The 23,473-nt window shown below is 42.4% G+C and overlaps 1 protein-coding gene across 5 annotated transcripts in view; it reads right to left on the bottom strand.

The window, feature by feature from the left end:
- Nucleotides 1-2,556: 2,556 nt before the first annotated feature.
- Nucleotides 2,557-23,473, bottom strand: part of SPATS2L (spermatogenesis associated serine rich 2 like) — a 166,608-nt gene continuing 145,691 nt past the window's right edge. For all 5 annotated transcript variants that reach the window (XM_007190488.3, XM_057550926.1, XM_057550924.1 and 2 more), the window contains 5 exons: nucleotides 18,549-18,607; nucleotides 12,189-12,298; nucleotides 9,418-9,520; nucleotides 6,544-6,764; nucleotides 2,557-3,462 (listed from right to left, as the gene is read on the bottom strand). In XM_007190488.3, the coding sequence (XP_007190550.1) occupies nucleotides 3,067-3,462; nucleotides 6,544-6,764; nucleotides 9,418-9,520; nucleotides 12,189-12,298; nucleotides 18,549-18,607 (889 nt within the window). In that variant the 3' untranslated portion in view covers nucleotides 2,557-3,066. The remainder of the gene's footprint in view (nucleotides 3,463-6,543; nucleotides 6,765-9,417; nucleotides 9,521-12,188; nucleotides 12,299-18,548; nucleotides 18,608-23,473) is intronic.

Here is a 23,473-nt window from a genome sequence, read left to right as displayed (position 1 = left end):
AACTTGTGTTTAACCTTCTGATCTTTGCTGTACTCAGCACCCCTAGAATAGGCTCAACGGCACAGAGCTGGAGTATGTAGAGATTCTCAAACGAAATGTAAATTTGGAATGTAATTGGGAACCCAACAGGGAGGTTTGCCTTTAACGGATGGAGTCTTGGTGGTACAATGTAGGTGAGTTTTGAAGTTATTCAATCTTCACAGGTCTCAAAATGGTTTAACCTCTACTAGAGAAGTGTTTAAGAGAAAAGAATCTATTCTTCTGGCTACTGTGCATTAAGTAGAGAGATTAGAGTGCCCATAGCCCGTGGATTTTTTTTTTTGAAGAAGTTTAAAATATCTTAAAAGAATGGCAGAATTCAACCCAGATTTCTAGGATCACACCAATGATTCCACCAGAACAGATGAAGATATGTAATATAGTATTTCAATGGACTGACGCTGGCACTAAAACATTGAAATTACCTTTTCAAAGATGCACATTGTGAATGCTTACACGCCCAGGGTCTACAAGAAAGGCAAAAATCTAGGAAAAAAATGTAAACAGGTCTGAATATTTCTTAGCGTTCTTTTTTGTTTCTTTTCACTGACCCGGAGTGTTTGCTACGTGCTTAGGAATGTGGCTGAGCTTTCTTAACCCCAAGAACAGCATGATGGGTGTGTCAAGGTTGAGGGTGGAGTGTCCACCCTGACAAAGGCAGGTGTGCTCTTGACCTGGCAAACCCGTCATTTTCCTGTTGCAAGAATCATTTGACTCATCTTTAAAGCTGTTACATTTAAACTGACATTTTTCCGTGGTGAGCCAAATCTTGGTACACAAAATTTGTGCAAAGTCTTCCTGTCTTATAAAATATAAATCCAGGGCCTCAGATGGAATAAACGGAGATTGCAGTCCTGAACATTTATCTTTCTTATTTGAACGAACAAACCTTCCTTCCTTCCTGGAATGTGACTTAACATTTAAAATTCCTATTAAACCTAGAAAAATGGTACAGATGAACCGGTTTGCAGGGCAGAAATAGAGACACAGAAGTAGAGAACAAAGATATGGACACCAAGGGGGGAAAGTGGCCGGGGGGTGGTGGTGTGATGAATTGGGAGATTGGGATTGACAGATATACACTAATATGTATAAAATAGATAACTAATAAGAACATGCTGTATAAAAAAAAATAAATTCAAAAATAAAATAGAATTCCTATTAAATCTCTGGGTACACCCAGAGACCTCAGAAGGTTCTCTCCAGAGACAGCAAACATCCTCCCTGCACTTGGCAAAAGAAGAAACGGACGCTTGCGTGGTGGGCAGGCTCAGGTGCTCGGGGCTGCTCTGTGGCAGAGAACCACTGAACCTGGGCTGCCAGAAAAAAATGTTAACTTTGAGTTGAAAACAAGCATTTGTACTTGAAAGAGGCCAACAAATCTGTAGGACACATGGAATTTCGATGGAAGCAGTGGCCAAACTGAGCTGCCTTGCCCTCCAAGACAGGGGACTTGGGGCTACTCGGGGTGTGGGCCCCCAGTATCCCTTCTCCCTTCCTCAGGTAACAGGAGCCCGGCTCCACACAGCCCCTGTGCTTCCGGGCAGCCGGCCACAAGCCAGCTTGGGGGTGGGCTCTGATTAGTCTATGCTAATTAGCACATGTCATTTGCTGATTGGTTGAGGGACAAGCCTACCAGCAGTCTGGGCCAATGATATGCAAGACCTTCGCTGGGACTTTTTTTTTTTAATTAATTAATTAATTAATTAATTATTTATTTTTGGCTGTGTTGGGTCTTCGTTTCTGTGCGAGGGCTTTCTCTAGTTGCGGCGAGCGGGGGCCACTCTTCATCGCGGTGCGCGCGCCTTTCACTGTCGCGGCCTCTCTCGTTACGGAGCACAGGCTCCAGACGTGCAGGCTCAGTAATTGTGGCTCACGGGCCCATTTGCTCCGTGGCATGTGGGATCTTCCCGGACCAGGGCTCGAACCCGTGTCCCCTGCATTGGCAGGCAGATTCTCAACCACTGCACCACCAGGGAAGCCCCCACTGGGACTTTTGAGAAAGACCCTTGCTCCACGTGGACGCTACCTGGAGAGCATCTCTTTTCTTCCGGACAGTGTGGGGATGGACATGACTCTTAGGAGGCAGCTATTTGCCACCATTCTGAACACAGTGTCAGCCTAAGGAGGAAGGGAGAGCTGAGATAACCAGGAGAAAGGAGCTAGAGTCCTGATGCATTTGGACCCAAGGCATACTTTGATACTGGGCTTTTCAGCCACTAAACCAATACATTTGCTTTATTGTTTAAACGAGGCTAAGGTTTATATTACTTGCAACGAAGGTTTCCAAACTACCATGTTGTGTCTAAGATGATCGGGGTGCACATCCATCTATATGTGTGTAACGTACTGGCAGGGCCATTGTTTTTTCCAAAAGGTTACCCGTCCCGAGAGAAACAGTATTGTACAGAGCTCTGTGCCACAACTTCTAGTCTCTAAAGTTTTCTTGAAAGTACTACCTAGTACACTGGATGATAAAGTGGGCATAAATTAAAAAGAAGAAAAACAAGCCAGGTGTCAAATGCAGCATATTTTAATTTGTTTCAAATAAAGCAATATATGTATATATATTTTTTTCAGAAAAACACCAGATGTTAAACTCTAGAAAAGCGCATGTGTCTTCAGCAGATCCTGTTTGTCTGATCAATAAGAATTTTGTTTTCGACATTAACTCTCTAAAGACGATCAATGGACTGACATCACTGCTACAACATAGGTTGCTACTGAGCCTCTGATCTTTAGCCACATCTTGATTTTCCTAACAAATGAGTAAATACCGCCTGGCTAAAATGCTGCAATGTCTGGATGAGAAAAAGCGCCAACAGATCAAGCAAAGCCGTGAAAGTTATGAAGCAAGCTAGAGCTGATTACTAGAATTAGTAAAAATGATTAAGAGAGGATGACACAGCCGTACAGGGTTTGTATATTCGGATTGACTCTCTTTTGGCAGCGAATTGGGTCAGCACCTCGGGCAGGGAACCGAAACTGAATGAAAACAGCTTTTTTTTTTTTTTTTTCTCTCCTAGCTCAGGCCACCAACGTCACAGCTGGGACGGAGAGAACCGCGGCATCTGTGGAAACTTCTATTCTCGTGGGGCAGAGATTGCACTGTGAAACCCTGGAGACGTTTCCCCGGAAAGGCCTGGCCTCCGAGTTGTCTGCAGCGTGCTGCCTTCGTCGGGGCTTTTCCGGATGGGCTGCGGCCTCGGGGGTCTTGGTTCCCAAAGAGGCCTCTTGGTTTTTGGCGCCGCCTTTGTTTTTGGGACGGAAGCCGTTGTGTGGCTGTCTTCTGTGTTCATGGCGGTTGTTGCCCTTCCCCATCGGATCCGCTTCATTACCACTGCCCTGGGGCTTCGCAGACCCATTTAGCCTGTTGTTGTGATACTGCGGATTAAATCTTCGTCTTTGGCTAGAAGACCCATTCTACCAAAAAAAAAAAAAAAAAAAAAAAAAAGAGGTAAGTATTAGATGCCAACAAACCTCAGATGACATCAGTAGACATCAGGGAAACCAAATCTCTAGGTCACAGGTAAGCTTTTTTACACCCCAGAAGAATGTGACAACATGCAAATGAGGTCAAGCTGCTAGAATCCTCGAGCTTAAAAGAACAGCGGACTGTCTTGTAAATGGAACGCCAAGAAAATAAAATCACTGATGTTGAAAGAGAGGTTACAGAAGTGTTAAGAGAGACAATTCCAGAAGCAGGACAAATAAACCCCATAAAGTATGCCTGAAATAAAACAGAATGAAATGTAACACAGAGGCAGGGAAACGATGATTCTCTACCATAAACATTTCTGGGACATTCTCTATAGACTATGTATATGAATTCTCATGACATATATGAAGAAAAACATAAAATTCTGTTTGTCATTTTTTGTCTCTGAAGCAGCTTTTCTATTTCAAAACAAATACCATAGTTCAGAAATCTTATCTTGGGTAAATACAGGGATGGGGTGTCTCTGGTAGATCTTGGTGAGATGTAGAGGTGATGTGTATTTTCAAAGAGATAATTAGTTCTTTTTCTAAACTTTTTGCAGTTCTCAGCTAATGAATTTTGAAGCATCAGACTGAAAAACTGGCAACCCTCAACAAATCAGCAACCAAGAACATAAATGGATAAGTAAAAAGGAAGCAGTGGGTTAGCCTGTGTGTTTTCATACAAGGGAAAGATTTCTGAACTCCTTGAGGTCAATAACAGCCAACAGGTAATGTAGTGCTTAAGTGTGCCAGGCACCAAACGAGGCACTTGACCTTGTGCCACCTCATCTGCCATTGCCACCACCTTTTAAGAGAGGTTCTATGATGCGCTTCATTTTATCAATGAAGATAAGGAGTTTAAGGGACTTGCCCAAGGTCTACAGTTAGAAAGTGGTGGAGCCATTCCCACTTCACATATTCCCTCCAGACAAGATTCATAAGCAGGTTGTTACATGAACACAGACCTTTTTTTGAAAATCAAACCTCTATTACTAAAATGTGTAATTTTTTGAGTTACAAATATATCAAGTTCTTAATTTGTGCATTGTGACTGGATGGTATTGGTTTAGGGCAGACGTGCCCCTAGTAACTCAGGGCCTAGGGCAAGAGTACAAAGGCAGAGGCCCAAGTACCATGTGTCTGAATATTGTCTCTTCCTACCTCTGGCTCCATCCCACATTGTGAGGGGCCGTGCCCACAGGAATGTGGACACTCCAGCCTGCTCACCTAAGCGTCGTCTCCACCTCCACAAATAATCGCCCTTTGGACCTAGGGGTGTGCAAACTGGTAGTGTGGTCAGCTCGGCCCTCAAGGTGATGCACCCAGGGAAGTAGTCCAAACAGACCCTGAGAGTAGGCTTGGGGCTATCTGGGAATAGAATTCCAGGATCTCGAGTATTTGGAGCACTTTCCAGAAGGGAGAGCGTAGATTCTGGGTAGTCACATCTTGGTCTCGCTCCATAGGGAGGGCCGTGGGCCATGGCTGGGGGAGGGCCACGAGGGTTTATGCTAAAGCACAGGACCCAGCACAAGGGCCCTTCTCAGGCTCAGATATATGTTTAAGGTTAAACAGGCCATCGCCTGAAATGCTTTGCTGAAAATGATGAAACAGTGAACTGAAAAAGTATCTATGTGGACAGCATTTAATCTGGCCCCCTTTGCCTTTAAAAAAATTGTGACAGAGAAATTCAGACTTAATTTTAGCAGGGGGTTTAATAATAAGCAAAGAAAAAAGCTATGAAGCTGTATTTAGACAAGTGAAACAGATTTGATTATGATTTTGAATCTATGACTGTATGAAATACTCCTTGTCCAAGTGCTATTTTAAAGTTCATGAAGACATCTGGGGCCAGAGAAATGCCTGTCAGAGTCACTAATGAGAATTCTAAAAGACCAAGACCACAAAATCCAACAGGGCACTTGTTAGAAAACCAGCATTTTGGAATGCTTAAAAAAAAAAGTCTCTTTATTCAAGCTCTCTTTCTGAGAGCTCATGAAAAATGTCTTTATAGCATTCCCAGCTTCTGAATCACCAAATCCCATTTCTTGGTCATTCTCTAATGATAAGGAGGAAATCACTTCTCAAGGATATAGTGGAGAAGCAGAAGGAGAGAAGACTGTCCTTTGGATACTTCTATTTTAAAGGGTCATAGTAGATAAGAATTAATAATGTCATTTTGAAATGTATTCTCTTTACTGAAAGTCCAAGAGAAGAAAGAGCAGTTTGAACTAACTTTGGCCTCTTACAGAAAAACTAGACATAAACGGGAGTTAAAGGATCATAAAAAACATGCTGGGGCTTCCCTGGTGGCGCAGTGGTTGAGAATCTGCCTGCCAATGCAGGGGACACGAGTTCGAGCCCCGGTCTGGGAAGATCCCACATGCCGCGGAGCAACTAGGCCCGTGAGCCACAACTACTGAGCCTGCGCGTCTGGAGCCTGCGCTCCACAACAAGAGAGGCCACGATAGTGAGAGGCCCGCTCACCGCGATGAAGAGTGGCCCCGGCTCGCTGCAACTAGAGAAAGCCCTCGCACAGAAATGAAGACCCAACACAGCCAAAAATAAATAAATAAATAAAAATTAAAAACAAAAAAAAGTGCTGGATTTCTTCTCACTAATGGTGTCAGTGGCCAGGTTCTGGATCTTGTTCCCATGTCTGTGTGAGTCCCTTCCACATGCGGGCCAGTTACGAGGACCTGGGTGGCACTCAAGGCATGAGAAGCACTGTCTCATTTAGGTGGACTCTTTGCTGATGCTGTCAAGTGTGTGAAGACCACTTCCTCCACAGGGGACAGCGCCTATGAAATGGGGACCGGATGGACCGGGGGAGCTCTGGGAGGCCGGACAGGCAGATAGATGGAGGCTCTGGAGGTCGGGGTGCTGCTGGGGGTGGGCGGAGCCTGGGTGTGACCAGTGGTGGCTGTTTTCTTCCTCTGCAAGCGAGTGGTTTCTTGCCCAGGCAATGCACTAGGGTCTGCGGGACTCCTGGAAGCAGGGCAAGGTGGCCTCCCTGGAGCAGTTTACCTGCTTATTAGCCGGCACAGCCTGGTGAGAGCTGTCAGCGGTGCTGGGAAGGTTGCTCGCCATTTTGGGGTTTGCTGCTTTACCCTCGGAGGGCTTGTTGTGATTGGATGATTTTCTGGTAAAGTTACTCTGTTTCCCAGAGGTGGTCGCGTGAGCGTTGAGCAGTGGCAGCAGGGAGCTGCAGGGAGTTCTTGAGGAATAGTTGTTCTTTGGATGTGTAACTGCAACAAGAAAGCACTTGGTGTTAGGGGCTGTGCCTCAGGAACCCATTAGGAGATGGAGAAGTTGGCAGGAGCTTCATGGAAACATTAAGTTTTTGGTTTTTTTTTTTTTGGAAAGGTATCATTTGAAAAAGCACCTAGGTGCTTGGAGACCACCAAATGTCTTCTGTGAGAATCACTGAATAGCATAATCATTCAGGTTGGGAGACATCTGTAGGAAATGAGACAGATCTGAGCACCTTTAATGTTATTCCTTAGGTCAAGAACCACCAAGGGAAGAGGGATAATGAAACCCTGAAGTGCCCTCTCAGCCCTGTCCACAAAGGTACTCTGCCTCTTGGGTTCCCCATTACCAAACCTGTTCTTGCCGTTCTTGTCATATCCCTAGACCAGCTGGTGTTGCAGAGATGCAGAAAAACCTAGAGGTACACGGACATTTGGCTGGTCAGAGCCACAATATTTTGAGAGCTTCAGAATGGGGTGATGCCAGGTGTCAGGAATTTTGTCACCCCGGGGTGGTATATATCCCCTGACCTTACGGCCAGGCCTGCTGGCCCAAAAGATGTCCCAAAGCATCTTCTATATTCCATTAGAGTTACATTATCTGGCCTTTTATCAACTCCATTTTCTACAGCCCCACTGCAAATCTGCAACAATTCCAGTGCTAAAGTCCACACAGGCTAATCAGACAGATCCCCGGCAGGGCTCGGACAGGTCTGTTCAATTTTTATTATCACCTTTCCTGCTGGTTTTGAAAGGGGTGGTTTTTGATGGGATGTTTCTGTGTGATTATGCTGAATCAGGGCCAGAGGGAATCAACTTAAGGATATAATCATGACTTTCCTCTCATAGTTCACCAGAATTTGACTGGCAGTCTGGACAGCAAGACCTCTGAATCTTAAAAAATTGTCACCAGTTTTTAAAAGCAATTTTCTCTGCTACCTGTGTTGGATCAGACTTAATCCTAGCATTCTTCCTGAGGGTTTGGAGTGTGAGTAGGGATCACAGAACATTAGAAATGGAAAGGACAGGGATGTATCTCTAGTCCCTTCATTTTACAGGTAAGGTGTGATGGCACGTTGGGGACTGTCCAAACATGACGAGGGGATTTTAGTGGCTCTTTGCTAACTAGATTCACTTTCATTGGGGTCATTACTATTTCCAGTTCAGTAGCTGTGGGCTTTCCATGTGCTCTCAACAAAGCTGAGAAGAAAAGGGCCTTTCAAGGACTCTTGTCTCCAACAAGGGAGGCTGGCTTCCAATGTGGACACCTGGGATTTGGTAAGGGATGGTTCCTCCCACTAGATGGCACTGGAGTGCTCTGGAGGAGAGCAGGTGCCGCTGCACCGCCCTCCCCTCCTCAGATGGTGGCAGAGTCACTTGGCATCAGGGTCTTGCCCATTATCAGGCTGGAGTGGAAACTAGGATGGGCAGTTAAATTTCCAACTGTGAATCAGATAGTCTGGTTTTTTAGAGATGAGGCAAAATCTGGGGATGGAGAATGGCAAGTGGGGTAGATTCATAAGGGAGGGAGTGTATAGAAAAAAAATAATTTAAAAGAAATGCAGTCAAAAATTCAGATAATTGCCAAAGATATGTGAGCAAGGATGCTCAGAGCAGTGTTATTTTAATGGTGAAAAACTGGAAGCAACCTAAATGTCCACAATCAAGGGACTGATTATGCCAATTATATTTAAATAAGTTACGGGTTAAATATATTGACATGGAAAAATGTCAGCCATATATTGTGAAATGATAAAAGCAAATTCTCTTACTATATATGTATATGGTATAGTATAGTAAATGATGTAGTATAATTAAGTATGCTATATAATTCACACAGTAGATTATATGTGCATAAAAAGTGTGATGGAGTCACAAAAGTAATGTCATGTTCTATTTTATATAGTTTGTAACTTTTAGACCAAGCTTATATTTTTTATACTCAGAAAAAAATGCAATTTCCACTTTGAAAAAAAAAAGTGAAGCCAAATCTCAATTTTTCAGCTCACTACGAGGCTGTAGATATTCCATGTCCTTCACCAGTCATTCCTTCCTCCCTGTGGCGTCCTTGAAGGCACTTTAGTGCTCATTCCCACCTCCCCTGGTGGGTGGGCTGGAGCAGGGGAAAAAGGATCAGCCAATTTTGTTGCATGTTAACTGCTCTAATTAAGGGAGAGGCTCAGTCAGGCACTGCTGGGCAGCGTGTGTGACACACACACACACACACACACACACACACACACACACACACGACAGCTGGGCCCTTCACGACAGTAGCCCATTGTTCTCAGACTCGTTAGGGAGACTCCCTCTCCCTGTAACAGGTCTCTATAGAGCCAGGCTGTTTGAAATCAGAGAGGCAGTTGATCTGGCAGTGCTTAAGAAAAGTTTGCGAAAGGTATAAACTAGTTGACCTGTTCTGTTCCGCTTAATAAATCCTGGGGATTTACTGATGGGCAGTGGCATTTGAAGACTCGAAGTTCAGATCTTGACATTTTTAGCGACTTGTGTCATGACCTTAGATCATTAAATCTCTTTAGACCTCACTTCAGCCCCCCCGGGGGACCGCACACCTGACATTTCTGATATCAACTCCAAATAGCACCAGGCTTATGCACACAGAATTATTTAGCAAGTATGCAAAACTCACTTTCTCCACAGAGCATGATTTGGGCCTTTAGCTGTTCAATGTCACAGGAGAACCGGGCAGCTTTCCCAAGCTCTTCATCATATTTGCGCTCGCTGACAAAGTGCTGTAGGGAAGAGACAGGAGCCCCATGATTACAGAAATGACTGAGGCATGCTGCTGACCCATTCTCTGCTCTCCCGCCACCACTGATGATGTGAAAGCATCCCCAGGTGGGGAAGCATGCCAGCTCTGTTCTGTCACTGGGAGGCTCTGTTAAAGCAGGCTTGGTTTTGACCTGCCTGGAGCACGATCACCTTCTTCTGGGAAACACGTGTAGGTCCTGTCTGTACAGGCAAAATGTGTGTCTGGACTCATCTACTTAAACCTTTTAGCACCCCACGCCCTCCTTCTAGCACTTTCTGTCCTATTGTAAGTTACGGGATTGCCTTCTGGCAGTCTTCCTAATCTGGCCAATGGCCTCCTAAGGTATCATTCCTCATGAGAAAGCATGTCATCCTTCCTAGACGTCTGTCTCCATTTTAAGGGTACCAGGAAGTCCAAAAAGCCTTCAGTATCGATAACTAGAAACCATTATCTTGAATGGTAGAATTTCAAGTGCTGTTAAAGGAAGTGGGAAAGAGATTATTTTTCAGTTCATTTAAAATTAAGATCTATGGGTAGATGACAGAGTGAGCAATACAGAAATAACTATGAGTCAGTCCCTCTGTGATCTACCAGGGAGTTTACCACATGGCAAGAGAGACAGATACCACAAAATACAATATAACGTAGAATGTAGTAGGTGCTTTAGGAATGTGAAAGAGGAAGAAATTATTTCCTACTGAGGGGAATGGGTAACGAGTTATGTAAGAGGAAGCATGTGAGCTGGAACATTAAAAAAATATTGAACACTTACCAGACATGGGCCAAATTCTTAACAGATAATCTCATTTTCATCTGATCACATTATTATGAAGTCAGTACTATCATTAACTGTAATTTACAGAGGGGGAATCGAGGTTCTAAGAATCTAAGAGAATATGTAATTTATCCAAGGTTGCAAGAGCAGGACTGTTGCACTCCAAAGCCTGTGCTATCAACCATTTTACGAAGAGTGGGATTTTGATAGGTAGAAGTGAAGCTTGGAAGATGAGTGGATTTCAGTAGACCAGGAAGCTGGCAACTTCATATTTATCAAAACAAGTGTGTGTTTGTCTGTTTTGCTTTCCAGGATGTTTTTCTGGGTATCAAGATGGGTTCTGCCAACCAGCCCCATTCTCCATTCTAATCTCCTTTGGGACCAGGGAACATCTGTGACATCAGAAGTGCATCTGTGTCCACAAGACGAAGGGTTTTGTTCTACTGAAACTAATTAGCACTGGCCATAATAAATATATACTGGAGTCCAGTGGTGGATTTTAGTTTGAAGGGAAGAGGAGACCATAGCGGGGGAGACCAGACCTGCTCTAGTAACTCTGGTCTCAGGGTGAATGACCAGGCTGGAGGGAGACAGTGGATGGAGAAAGACTAGTCAGGAGGCCACTGCAATTGACTGGCTGGAGGCAACAAAGACCAGGAGAGCAGGTGAGAAGGGAAAGACCTCTACAACTTCTCAGGACCTTCAGGGGAAATCCTCATCCCCACAGGGCTCTCTTTTATGCCTAACCAGGATGGAGGGGACCAAAGTCACTTGCCACTTTCTACCATGCCCAACCAATTTTATGCTGGGATGAGCAGACAATCCTACTTATAAAGCTAGCAACAAATATGACTTCAAAGTACGCTAGTTCCCTAGAAGTCGGTCAGAAGCTGGAGTGTGTGTGCATGTGTGTATGTTTAGTGTAGTGTATTGGGGAAAATGAGGAAAAGGGAAAATTTATAAACTGTAACTTCCTATTTTGTTGTAGATACTTGTTTTTGCCTTTTTGGTAACAATTTCTCCTTCTGGTAACTGTACCCCAATGCAGTTTCCAAGATTCACAGCGTTGGTGGGTCTTTCAATCAAGACCTCTCTTGGCCAAATGGTGGATGTGACCCAAGTGGAGGCCAATCAGAATCTCTCTGTTTGGGATTTGAATCCAGTGGGGTGGCCCAAGGGGTGATGACATCTGGCGGTCACTCACTCTGATGGTGCCCTGAAGAGTGTCTGGTAATTACTGCTGCCAACATTTCTGCCCAATTATAACCTGGCGTCTTCAGAGCACACTCTGCTTTGGTGAGCTACCCTCATATCCTTTCCAGTTCTCCTTGTTCTTGAGGTTAGCCAGGGTCAGCTTCTGTTGCATGCAACTGAAGAAATCCACTAAATACGTATTTGTATGTGGTATTCTTAATAAAAGGGCAAGTAAGCTAGAAAAGGATATAGGAACGAAGTCTCCACATATTGTACATTCTTTAGAATCCCTACTGTTATACTAAGTTCATACTTAGTGTGTGTTCACATGTGTGTGTGTTTATATACATATGCATAAATTACATATGGTGAAAATAATGTCCCCCTTCCCAGCTATAATTTACAGTTGAATACATTTTATTTGGGTCAGTTCCACTGGCTAAAAAAAATAGCTTGTACCTCTCCTCTGTAATGATATAGCCCTTTAACACATAGTATACTTAAATACAGTGATTAGGTGGTTCTTTAACCCTTCTGTATTCTCGAGTTCAACCCTGTGAAAGACAGCTGGGTGTCTGATGTTAGGTCCTCAGAGAGCAGCGCTCTATGGATGCAGAACAAACATAAAGGGGATCAGAACTCTGGCTCAGGGTTCAGGCTGTGATATTTTAGAACTGACCTTAATTTCTGCCCTGAGTTCGGCCAGCTGCATCTCTGCCATCTGACTGGCTAGATCAGTAAGTCTCTTTAGTTCTTCTGCTTTCTTTTGACGAGCAGTCAGGATTTCCACTGCCAGATAAGAAGGAATAATACATTAAGGCCAAAGATGTAAACATATTAAACGACCTAATTTCTTGGATCAGTTCTCTCTCTGCAGACTGATCGCTTCGTTGGGCCGTGGCTGTTTTCTGAGTTGGTCACTGAGGTGGGTTGGCCCTTGGTGCTCATCACCAACCACTCATTTCCTTATGTCTTTATCCACCAAGCCCCAAACCAAACACGGTCCTTTCTGATTCACTGTACACCCACAATCTTCTTCATTTTCCCCACTGGCATCTGATCTCACTCACTTAGTTTGGACTTTTAGATTTGTGCATTACTCAGAACAACTATCTCCAAGAAGAAAAAAAAAAACATTAAAATCCTATCTGAATGATATTGCAAAGACACTGAGTCCACTAAGCAAAAACCATTACTCTGTATGTGCTGTACTATTAAATTCTGACAACATCAGACCCTCTGAACTTTAACACATATTCATTTAGGGCAACTAGCTGTGTTATTGAAAGATGACATAAAAGTTTTCCTTTATTAGCTTTTTGTGAGCTAAAAAGTGCCTCTGCTTTTGCTACTCTGTAGATATGTTTCCATTTTGCAACCAGAGAGAAGTTGTAGACCAGAGTTTTTGTTATAAGTGTCTACAATGGAAAAATTTCAAGGGTGAGTCAAAGCTTGCTTAAGCTGAATTCATGTGCACTCTTTAGCATCTGCACATGCAGCGAAGTCACAAGGGAATTCTCGGCATCACATTTCACACACCTGTCAGATGAACTACTAAAGGTTCAAGTAGATGTAGGAGCCCACAGGTTAATTTGTGTGTGTGTGTGTGTGTGTGTGTGTGTGTGTGTGTGTGTGTATTTCCCAAAAGACCATGGAGCCCAAAGGCAATGAATACAAATACATTGGGTGAGATTTAAACAAGAAGTTTGATTTTATAATAGATAAGATTTGTAGTTCTCTCATTCCAGTCACATATGAATTGCCTTCATTTCTTTTGGACAAAGATTTTGAGTTATAACAAAAGAAAAGTCCATCTAACTAATACGATATGCACATGGAATTCACGTTCCATTCTTGGCTGAACAAGGGTCAACTGCTTTATTAGACCAGATTCACAGCACAATGCCCAAACAAGGTGCTTTCTGATTTTAAGAGTTCTTAATTTATAAATGTCAAAAATAGTCGCTACAAAAGCCCGAAAAGAAGTTCAGAATCAATCAAGAGTTAAGATTTCCTGCAAACCATAAGCCATTCCTCAGACAGGATGAGAAATATCTTTCTGTGCTGATACCAATGTTGAGATGTCAATAAAATAACTAATCTATAACTCATAAAGCCTAACCATCTGCCAAACTATACTAATCATACTTGATTATTTACCAGGACGCCCCCTGCCTCCCATTTACAATTCCAGGTAGCTGGGCAGAGACTAAATTGTGCCTGGTAGCATTTCAGAGTACAGAGAAGCTAGTGAAAAACTCGTCCTGATGATGGGAGTGTAAGGAATTTTCATCTGAACATAGAAAATGTATTACTGAGTGATGTCCCAGGTTACCCAGTCAGACCAGAGGTCACAAAAAGGTAGCCAGCTATCACTTTCAGTGACAGGGTACATATATTTTGTTTGGTCCACACATTAGTTTTACAAATAAATCACCCACACTTGAAAGTTAAGTGATTCCATTCAAAAGCTGGATTTCTGGTTGCTCTTAAAATATTGTTACTTCTGGCTACAGCAGGCATCTCTAGTCCTGGCAAAAACTGCACATTTAGTTCTTTGTGTCCAGGATACCTAGGGCCTGGTACACAGTGGATGCCCAATATGTTTGCTGAATGAAGGATTCCAACGAATGGATCAATGCATTACTTAAAAGGAATATGCAAAGAATGAATCAACGCATTACTTAAAAGGAATATGCAAAGAAAGGCAGAAGTTCCTTTTCTACAGGGGCCACTTGAGAATATCTAGGACTCATACCTTTGACTGATTATTTATTTTCCATTATAATTCAACATATGCATGGGACTAAAGCCTGGAGAATGAGAAAATGATTCTCGAGTAGGAAGATGAAATGAGGTACTTTCCTCTTGCAAAGTAAGATAAATAAGAATTCTGAGGGCCCAGCTTTGATGAGCAGCTAGTAAAGGGGTCAACAGACCCTGAGTGACTACATGGATAAACAGATCTGACTTTTCTTAACAGATCATTTGTGGGACTGGTGACAATTAGGGGTAATTGTTCTTTGTGATTAAGTAGAACTTGGGCATTCATACCAAACAAAAGATTTTGTAGAAACAGATATAAATGGGCCCTAAAATAGAAATGCAGGTGCAAGATCACCAATAAATTCTGAGTTTACAATCATGCAAATGTGCATGGGAATGAATACTTTGCATCAGCAAGTGTTGGGATGAGTTTTACATATAGTCTCATTAACATTTCAAAGACTTTCATTATGAAAAAGTCCTAAAACTTGAGATCAAAAGCCAATATTCTCTGGGGGGAAGCCAACATTTTCACCTCAAAAACATCAATCACAGAAACAGAAAGCAAAACCAAAACAGATCAGTTCCTAAAATTCATTGATCCTATAATTTAAAATAGAATAGTAAGTATGTTTTGAAAGCACCATCCTTTTGGAAATTTGTAGAGGGAGACAGTCCCATATGGCTTTAGATTTTCACTGCATTCAACACTCGATTAGTATTATTTATGTAGTTTTATAAACAGTATCTGGTATGCTGAAATCCATTCGCTCAGTAGGATTTATAATTTCCTTCAAGTTTCTGGAACACATTAGAAGCTTGCTCTTACTACTTGAACCATGGAAAATTTTAGGGCTTCTCGAATAATATGTCTTAGCAGAGGGTATACCTGAAATCCTGGGGGGTGGGGGGCCAGGAGCTGGGGCCCAAGTAGCTCTTCAAGCACAAAGGTTCTTTAAAATCCTTTTAATTCCTTAAAAATTCTTGTGAATTTTGCATTTTACTTCATAATAGATCTATGTTCCTGTTAGTATAAAGTAATGTTTTCTTCCCACCTCTAGTAAATTTGACACTCCGAGAACACACCTGTCTAGGCCTCCCATTCCCTGGGCAGGCAAAGTTTGAGATCATAGCACGACAGCATCCTTACTTTCTTCATCTATAAAATGTAATAATCATATACCCCTCACAGGGTTATTGTGGAACAGAATGAAATAACCTATGTGAACTGTTTAGAATAGTACCCTAAAAAACCCTAACTACAAATACTATTATTTTTTTAAAATTAAAAAAAAAATTATATATTTTATTTATTTTATTTTTGGCTGCACTGGGTCTTCGTTGCTGCGCGTGGGCCTTCTCTAGTTGCGACGAGCGGGGGCTACTCTTCCTTGCAGTGTGCGGGCTTCTCATCGTGGTGGCTTCTCTCGTTGTGGAGCACGGGCTCTAGGTGTGTGGGCTTCAGTAGTTGTGGCACGTGGACTCAGTAGTTGTGGCTCCCGGGCTCTAGAGCGCAGGCTCAGTAGTCGTGGCGCACAGACTTAGTTGCTCCGCGGCAGGTGGGATCTTCCCAGACCAGGGCTTGAACCCATGTCCCCCTGCATTGGCAGGTGGATTCTTAACCACTGCACCACCAGGGAAGCCCACAAATACTATTATTAAAGTGAGATATATTTATCTAGAATATACCTCCCTCTTGTTGCAATTACGTTCACGTTCACTAATACTGGATTCCACAGCCTGTAGATACTGAATTAATTACAATAATTCTTTTAAGAAATACAATGAAGTACCCACAATCTTCTCAGCTTTGTGTTAGGTGCCATGAGGGATATAGGAGCTTATGTTATAATTGGGGAAATATGGTTTATATCACGTGCAGGAAATGGAAAACGTGGAAAATACTATTGAGACCATAGATAAGGAAGCTCAAAATGGTGGTTGTAAAGACAGTTCAGCACTTTGTGGGGAGAAATTCAATGGTTCTTTCTATCGATGGAGAAGACTTATGGTTGACATGGGTGTGTCACCTGAGAGAGGCTGCATAACCCCTCTGACCTCTGTTTTCTGAGGGGTTGGACTAACCTCTCTACTAAGATGAGCTTTCCCCTTTTTATACACACCATGTCAGGCACTGTGCTAATAACTATTTGATATAGACACTCTTCTTATGCCCTCTTTTCTGATTAGGAACGTGACTTTGAGAAATTCACAAAATAGTTCAATGTCACACAGCCAGTAAATGGGTGGAACCTGGATTTGATTTCATTTCTGTTCACCTCCAAGGTAAGCAAATTGGTTTCCCCAGGGCGCTGGGCAGTTCTAAACCAAGACCAATTCCTGAAGTTAGGGGAACCCTGTCAACCAAGCTAGCCGTTTCAGCTAGCCTGAAAGCTCCATGAGTGCAGGTCCCAGATTTATCTGTTTGCTGGTTTGTCCCTCTCTCTGCCAGTGCTTAGCACATAAGGAAGCACACAGTCAATGTTTACGGATTGAATGAGTTTTAAAAATGGGGATGCTCTCCAGAGATGCCCAAATTCCACGGGTCTTGGGACTGAATACTACTGTCCCAAGAAGGAAGAATGAGCACTTGAAATCTGAGGCACTCTGTTAACCTCTGAGAAAGTGATGTGCTAGTAACTTTCTATTTGGTGCTAAAGAAACATTTGTGTTTGTGTTGGCTGTTACATTTTTATCATTAGGATATGAAACTGAAAAGGGAAAATAAGCTGTACCTGAGAAACAGGGAAGATCCCAAGTCATGGGGTAATCTACTGCTACTGAAGAAGTCAACAAATTTCAATAAAATAAAATAATCTCACAGTCAAAGGTATTGTGTTAACTATCTAAATATTCCACAGCTTAACCCTGGATCACATTTAGTTTTATTTAATAAAACCTGCTGTATTTTAGATTCTAAAACATTGTTTAAAATTATTTGGAAAAATTGTCTAACAAATATAATGATAGCTATTTTCCACGAAATAACTACTGAATTTATGGCCAAGGGCCAGGCAAGAAAAATATTAAAAGAATGAAGAATCTGGTCTGATCCTTCACCGATAAAAAGGAAAGCACTGAAGTCAAAAGTAAAGGAATTTAGCTGAAACCTGGCTGGGGGTGCAGACTGCCATTTATCCAATTTATGAGATAAGATTTGGGTAAGGATGAAGAACTTAAAATGCCTCGGAGATACGGATTGTAAAACTAAATCCCAGCTGAAAAATATGCTCTTAGGGAAAAAAAAAAGAAAAAAAAAATGGTCTTAGGGCTCCCATTAACATAGCAAATGAATTTAAAAATAAAAGAGGGATCAGCATGTACACTTGCGTTGAATCTGACTGAGCAATCTTGTCTCAGTTGAAATTTCCAACCCATGAACCTCAGCCTATTTGAGATGGCAAATCCACCCTAATGGCTGTTGAGTAACTTTACAGCAGTGGAAAGGTTTAGAAATAGGTATAAAAATAGTAAAATAAATCAAACCCAGAGTACTAATATTTTGTGTTAAATTCAGAAAAGGCTTTGCAATGATCAAGATTGTCTGCGTGTGTTCATTATTTAAATAGAGAGTATTCTGTATATTACGCAAGCTCACTTGTGATTTCAAACACGTAACTGGTTTTCTTCTGAGGTGTTAAGTTGGCAGGTGTTAGTGAATTTGGCTGAGTTTGTAAACAGAATTGGAGTGTTTTAAGAGAACTTCATTTAGTACATCTCTAAGTTTGAATTATTAATCTTATAAGAGTTGCTTAAGAGCTTGGAATACTTTGCTGGTTAGGTTTGTGAGTTTGCCTTGTCAGGTATCCGAAGTGCTTGAAAAAAATAAGATATATTAAATTTACAAATGTAATTCAAAATGTTAAGGGGAATTGAAGTAACTTTCAAATAGAACACATTTTTTCGGGGAACTTAATTTGGTAAACTTGAGTTAGTTGAAAGAACAAGTGAAAAGGATTGTATAAGTAGTATAGCAAGATTTGTAAGTTGCGAAGGCATAAAAACTTATGTTTTAAAATTTAATACTACATTCAATGTCATTTTAAACCCAATTAACTATAAGTAGTCCTCTATAGGCACAAAAGTCTCCCTGGACTTTAAATAAACTCAACTGGCACCTATTCTTTGCTGCATGCCTATTCTGCCCTCCGCTCAGTGGGTGCTACTACTCCATCCTTTTGGACCCCACTCAGAATCTATATCATTGTCAATCTGACCTATGGGTTACTTCTGATTGGGAGGCTCCTAATCAAACAACCATGTGTCTACTTACTGGCTTCTTCTTTAACTTTATCCATTTCTGCCATTAATGAAACTTCTTTGTCAATGATGCTGGGGGAATAAAACAAAAACAAAAGCAAAGAATGCTTAATCAAAGATAAACTTTTAATAAGCACTGGAAGTAAAAGAAAAATTATTTTCATTAAACAAAATACAAGATTACCATAAATATTTCTATGTTACATTGCCAGCAGCAGACTCTGCCTTTCCAAAAACGAGGCAACATGGAAGGGATGCTCCCAGTGTTACACAGTGACATCTGCTGATTAAATCATTGTCAGCAAATCTAAAAAAAAAAGCCTTTTCAGACTTTCAGAATTGCACTGCTTTGAATTTCAATTTGGGAGTATTTTTGCCCTATGAATTTTTGAAGTTCCAAAACAATATAATAAGTATTTAAAAGGTGGCACCCAGGTTATCAAGGCCTGTAATTCTCAAATGTCTCTGTGCTTCACTCTCCCAGATTTGGGCTGGGAGGGAGAGAGGTGGGCCCAATGCTGATGCAGAGGGTCCTAGGACCCACTTTGAGAAATATGGTTCTGGGTCAATCCATCCACATGCTCTATAATGAGTCTATGCCTTCTCATTCCCCCAAATAAGCCTTTCAAGGTTAACTTTTTTCCCATTATATTTAATATATTTTTGGTTAATCCTTTGAAAAGGTATTACCTGCAAAAGTAATAATTTTCTGTCCAAAAGTTCATTTCTCTCCCATCCTGACTCCTTGCTCCCCTTCCAGAATCAACACATCATCACAAATCCCTTATGTATCCTTTCACAGATTTTTATGTGTAAATAAGCACAGATGCCAGATTTTTAAAATTTTCATTTCAACCATAGTATTTCAATATAGGTATCTCAAAGATAAGGACTTTTGGGGAATATAACCATAGTATTACTATAATACCTAAAAACATGAACAATAATTTAATGTTATCAGATATCTACTCAATATTCAAAATTTCCTAATTGCCCCATACATTTTTTTTAAACAGTTTGTTTGAACCAGGATCTAAATAAGGTCTGTTCGTGACAATTTGTTGACTGTCTCTTAAATCTGTTTTAATCTATACATTCCCTCCCATCTCTCTTTCTTCTTTTTCCTCCCTTGCAATTCCTTTGTTAAAGAAACCAGGTCCTGTAGAGTTGTCCAAGGTCTGAATTTTGCAACTCCACGGCCATGGTATTATTTAACCCATTCCTTTATATTTTCTATAAATTTGTTATGAGATACAGAAATTTGATTAAATTCAGATTTGTTTTTTATTTCAGGAGAAATTATGTTATGTACTTCCATCAGCAGACACATGACAGGACACACTTATAAATACTCCTCCTGAAAAAAAATTAAACCTGAAGGTACTCAACTTTATACATCTCAAAATACATGTACAGGAAATACAAAGAACATCTCTATTTTTTATGATATTAGCAGCTATGGTGATCACTGCCTAGATCAAGAGGATTTGAGAAATGAGGATATTCAGATTCTCTCACTCCTTGGTTTATTTACCGAAAACTTCCATAAAAAGAAATTTTCTTTTACCAACTATTTGGTTATCATGAAGTACAGTTTGCATAGGCAGGGTAAATGCTTGGTTCTCTCTTTTTATTTATCAGTTTTCAAAACGATAGTTGGTTCCTCCGAAAGTAACCAATGAGATTTTTTTTTTTGCTTGTTTGTATAGTTTAATTGTGAACTCATATTTAATGTGCTTCAATACACTGCAATTATTATCCTTAAAACATCCTTATTTATTACTACTCAGATTGTTCCAACAGATGTACATTTTTTTCTCCATCAGATGTATTCTTAAAATTTAAAGTGTGTTGAAAATCTATTTCCCCTTAAGAGGAAATATTTTGTAGTATTTGTCAAGGTACGAAGTGGCTCCTGGGTGTATCTCTAGGAGTGTGGGCCTCCTCATCCAAATGATGTAACCTAAACGCTTGGAGAGTAAGGACTATGTGCTGAAGAGCTTGGCTCTTTCCAACCAGGAAATCCTAATGGAAAGAGCTGACGTGAACAAGGGACGGCAAATTCTCCAGAACTGGGCTCGAAGCCTAATCCATCAAGCAGAGACATCAGCTCTGCCCATGACGCATGTGGCTTTAGGTCACTGGCTATAACCACTTTGGTGTAACCGGCACATCAAGAGAATTGTACCTTATTTATTGACATTAAACACATATGATGTCAGTGTGTTTTAAACACAGGAAATACACGATACAGCAAGGTGTACAGCGAGAAGGAAGTCTCTATCCAAACTCTGTCCCAGTTTACTCAGTCCCCCTCCCTGGAGGTCTCCACTGTCACCAGCTTCTTGCGTTTCTTTCCGGAGATCATCTATTCATAAACCAGCATATATTCGTTAATTGTACAAAATGCTGAGTTAAGTCAATAGGCTTGTGCTCCTGTGATTATGAGGTATACTTAGCTTTCCTGTCAAGTTCACAAACGTAGCCACAAGCGATTGGAGAGGGCAGTTCTAGGTTAGTTTAGAAAAACAAGGCTAATGGATAAGCTGGTGGGGAGATAAGGTGAGAACCTAGAGATTTGGAGTCAGGAGCCCAAATTATAACAACACGGCTAAGCTATTCTGCCTGAGAAAATGTTTTGAATTTTTATTCCCTATAGAAAAGGAGGTGAAAAGAGAGAGAGTCAGCCAGAAGGCTGGGAGCCGTGTAGGGTGAAGGGGCTGGGAGAAATCACCAGTAGTGGGGTGAGCAAAGGAGCTTCCAGAAGCGGGAGGACCACATATGCTACTGTGAGGTGTCCGCTGTCAGGCGTGTGATGTGAGCCTTGCCTGGGACGTCCAGACCTTCACCACGCTTGGTGTGGACGGTCTGAATGTGTGTGTGTGTGCACACAGACACACACACACAGGGAGTGGCTGGGTTTCACGTCTGGGTCAGTGCAGGGCTGAGGAATGGGAAGAGCAACGGCCTGAAGGCAGAGTGAGCATGAGAATGCTGGGCGTCACCTGCCTCCCTGAACTGGCACAAATCTTAGGTCTTTTGACTTCTAGCGGACATGAAACGGGAGTCCAAGGGGCTGGGACTCCGCTGACTTATGGGCTACAGGTCAGGTAAGACTTGCTCCATTCTCTTAATCAACGGAGTGAAGCCGGGTTGCACAAGTGTGGGGTGACGGTACAGAACATGTCACGAAGAGCACTAGAAGACTCCAGTCTCTGGAGAGACTGACAAAACATTCATCCACTGGACAAATATTTGCTGAGTGCCTGCCACGTGCCAGGTTGGGGTGGAGCTGGGAATACAGCTGTGGATAAAAAAAAAAAAAAAGATTCCTGCCATCGGAGCCTCCATTCTTTTGGGTGAGCTGAGAGGAAGAGGGTGAGAGGACCTGCCGAACTTGCTGGGGAAATAGTGTAAAACAGATGGAGAGGGAAGAAAATGATGACGGCAGGAGGAAGAAATTAGGATTCCCCACCCTCCATCAACCAGAAGGCTGTAATTAGAGTCTCCAGGATTTGAGAGCATGCAAGGTGCACGACCAAAGCAAACACATGCACGTGATACAAGATGGGGTATCTTTAGACTTCAGGGGGCAGGAGGGGACAGACCACAGTGAGAGTGCCAAGACAGCCTCATGTAGTTCCCACGCCCTCAGTCCCCAAACAAGGCCACGGACCCTGCAGCCTCTGTGTGTGCTGGATGAGGAGGATGGTGTAGGAAGGGGTCTTTGCTCATTTCTTTACCAGCTACAAGATTATAGTGCATTTTTGTTGATTAAACTTGTTATATAATTATGTGCACGGAGAGTTTACAAGATGGACATTTGGGGTGCAATTCGTATCCCCAGGTCTAACACATTAAACATTGTGGATATTCACACAATGGTTAGTTTCGGCCTCCTGGGCTAGCAACAGGAGGGATGAAGGCTATACACAATAAATTGTTAATCTGCTTAATGCCCACTGGAGGATGTGAAAAGCCTCTGAAGTTGGCATCAAACCATGCTTCCATTCCTCTGGGTATTTCAGCAAAAGACTGTCCTCAAGCATCTTAGTAATTCAAGCACTGCTATGTATGATTGCTTTCAAAACTCATGCATAAAAGCAATCCAAGGGATCTCTGCTGAGTCAGGACCCTGCTCAGAACTCATGAACTGGATGCAAACCAGCATCAAGGTGCTAGCTCGAGGCAGCGCCCCAGGACCTCCCATGAGAATCTCAATAAGGTGCACCTCAGAGTTTCGCTGGATTTTTTTTTTTTTTCCTTTCAAGGCAGCAGGCTTGTGGAAGGGAATACTAAGGGAAGAGGATATGGAAGATGAAGAGGATGAAGTAGCGGAGGCCGGCCGGTCCTCTGGCAGGCTGTCAGACAGTGAGGAACCAGCATCACAGCAAGCTGAGAGCCAGACCAAAGAAAGGTTCAAGAGGAAAGGCCGCATCTAACACCTTTTTGGGCCGCACCTCGTGGCTTGCGAGATCTTAGTTCCCTGACCAAGGATCGAACCTGTGCCCTCGGCAGTGAGAGCAGAGAGTCCTAACCACTGTACCGCCAGGGAATTCCCTGTGTCTCACACCTTCTAAATGCCCGCAGTGCCGGGGGTCACACCCAGCTTCCTGAGTAACTTCATCAGTGCCATTTACAAGTCCCACTGAATCTTCTTAAGAGACCCCAGGACAGAGATACGCACTGAAGTGCTGCCTGATGCAGAACAACTCTGCAGGCTGGATAAAAGAGGAGGGCGCTGGGCAAAACCCAGTAGGGAGTTAGCAGATATGGAGGGCAGGAGGGAGGAATGGCACAGAGGGAGGAGACGAGTCACAGAAAAATCACAGGCAGTGTCACTGTCCCCATTCCTACTGGAGAAGCAGAAAGGTCACATGCAGGCTTTTGAGATAGCACTGTGTAGACAGCCTCAAAATGAGAGCTGCTCGTAACTAA

This window comes from Balaenoptera acutorostrata, chromosome 8 (assembly GCF_949987535.1).
Source record: "Balaenoptera acutorostrata chromosome 8, mBalAcu1.1, whole genome shotgun sequence".
Lineage (NCBI taxonomy): Eukaryota > Metazoa > Chordata > Mammalia > Artiodactyla > Balaenopteridae > Balaenoptera > Balaenoptera acutorostrata.
This window is presented reverse-complemented; position numbering and strand designations above follow the sequence as displayed.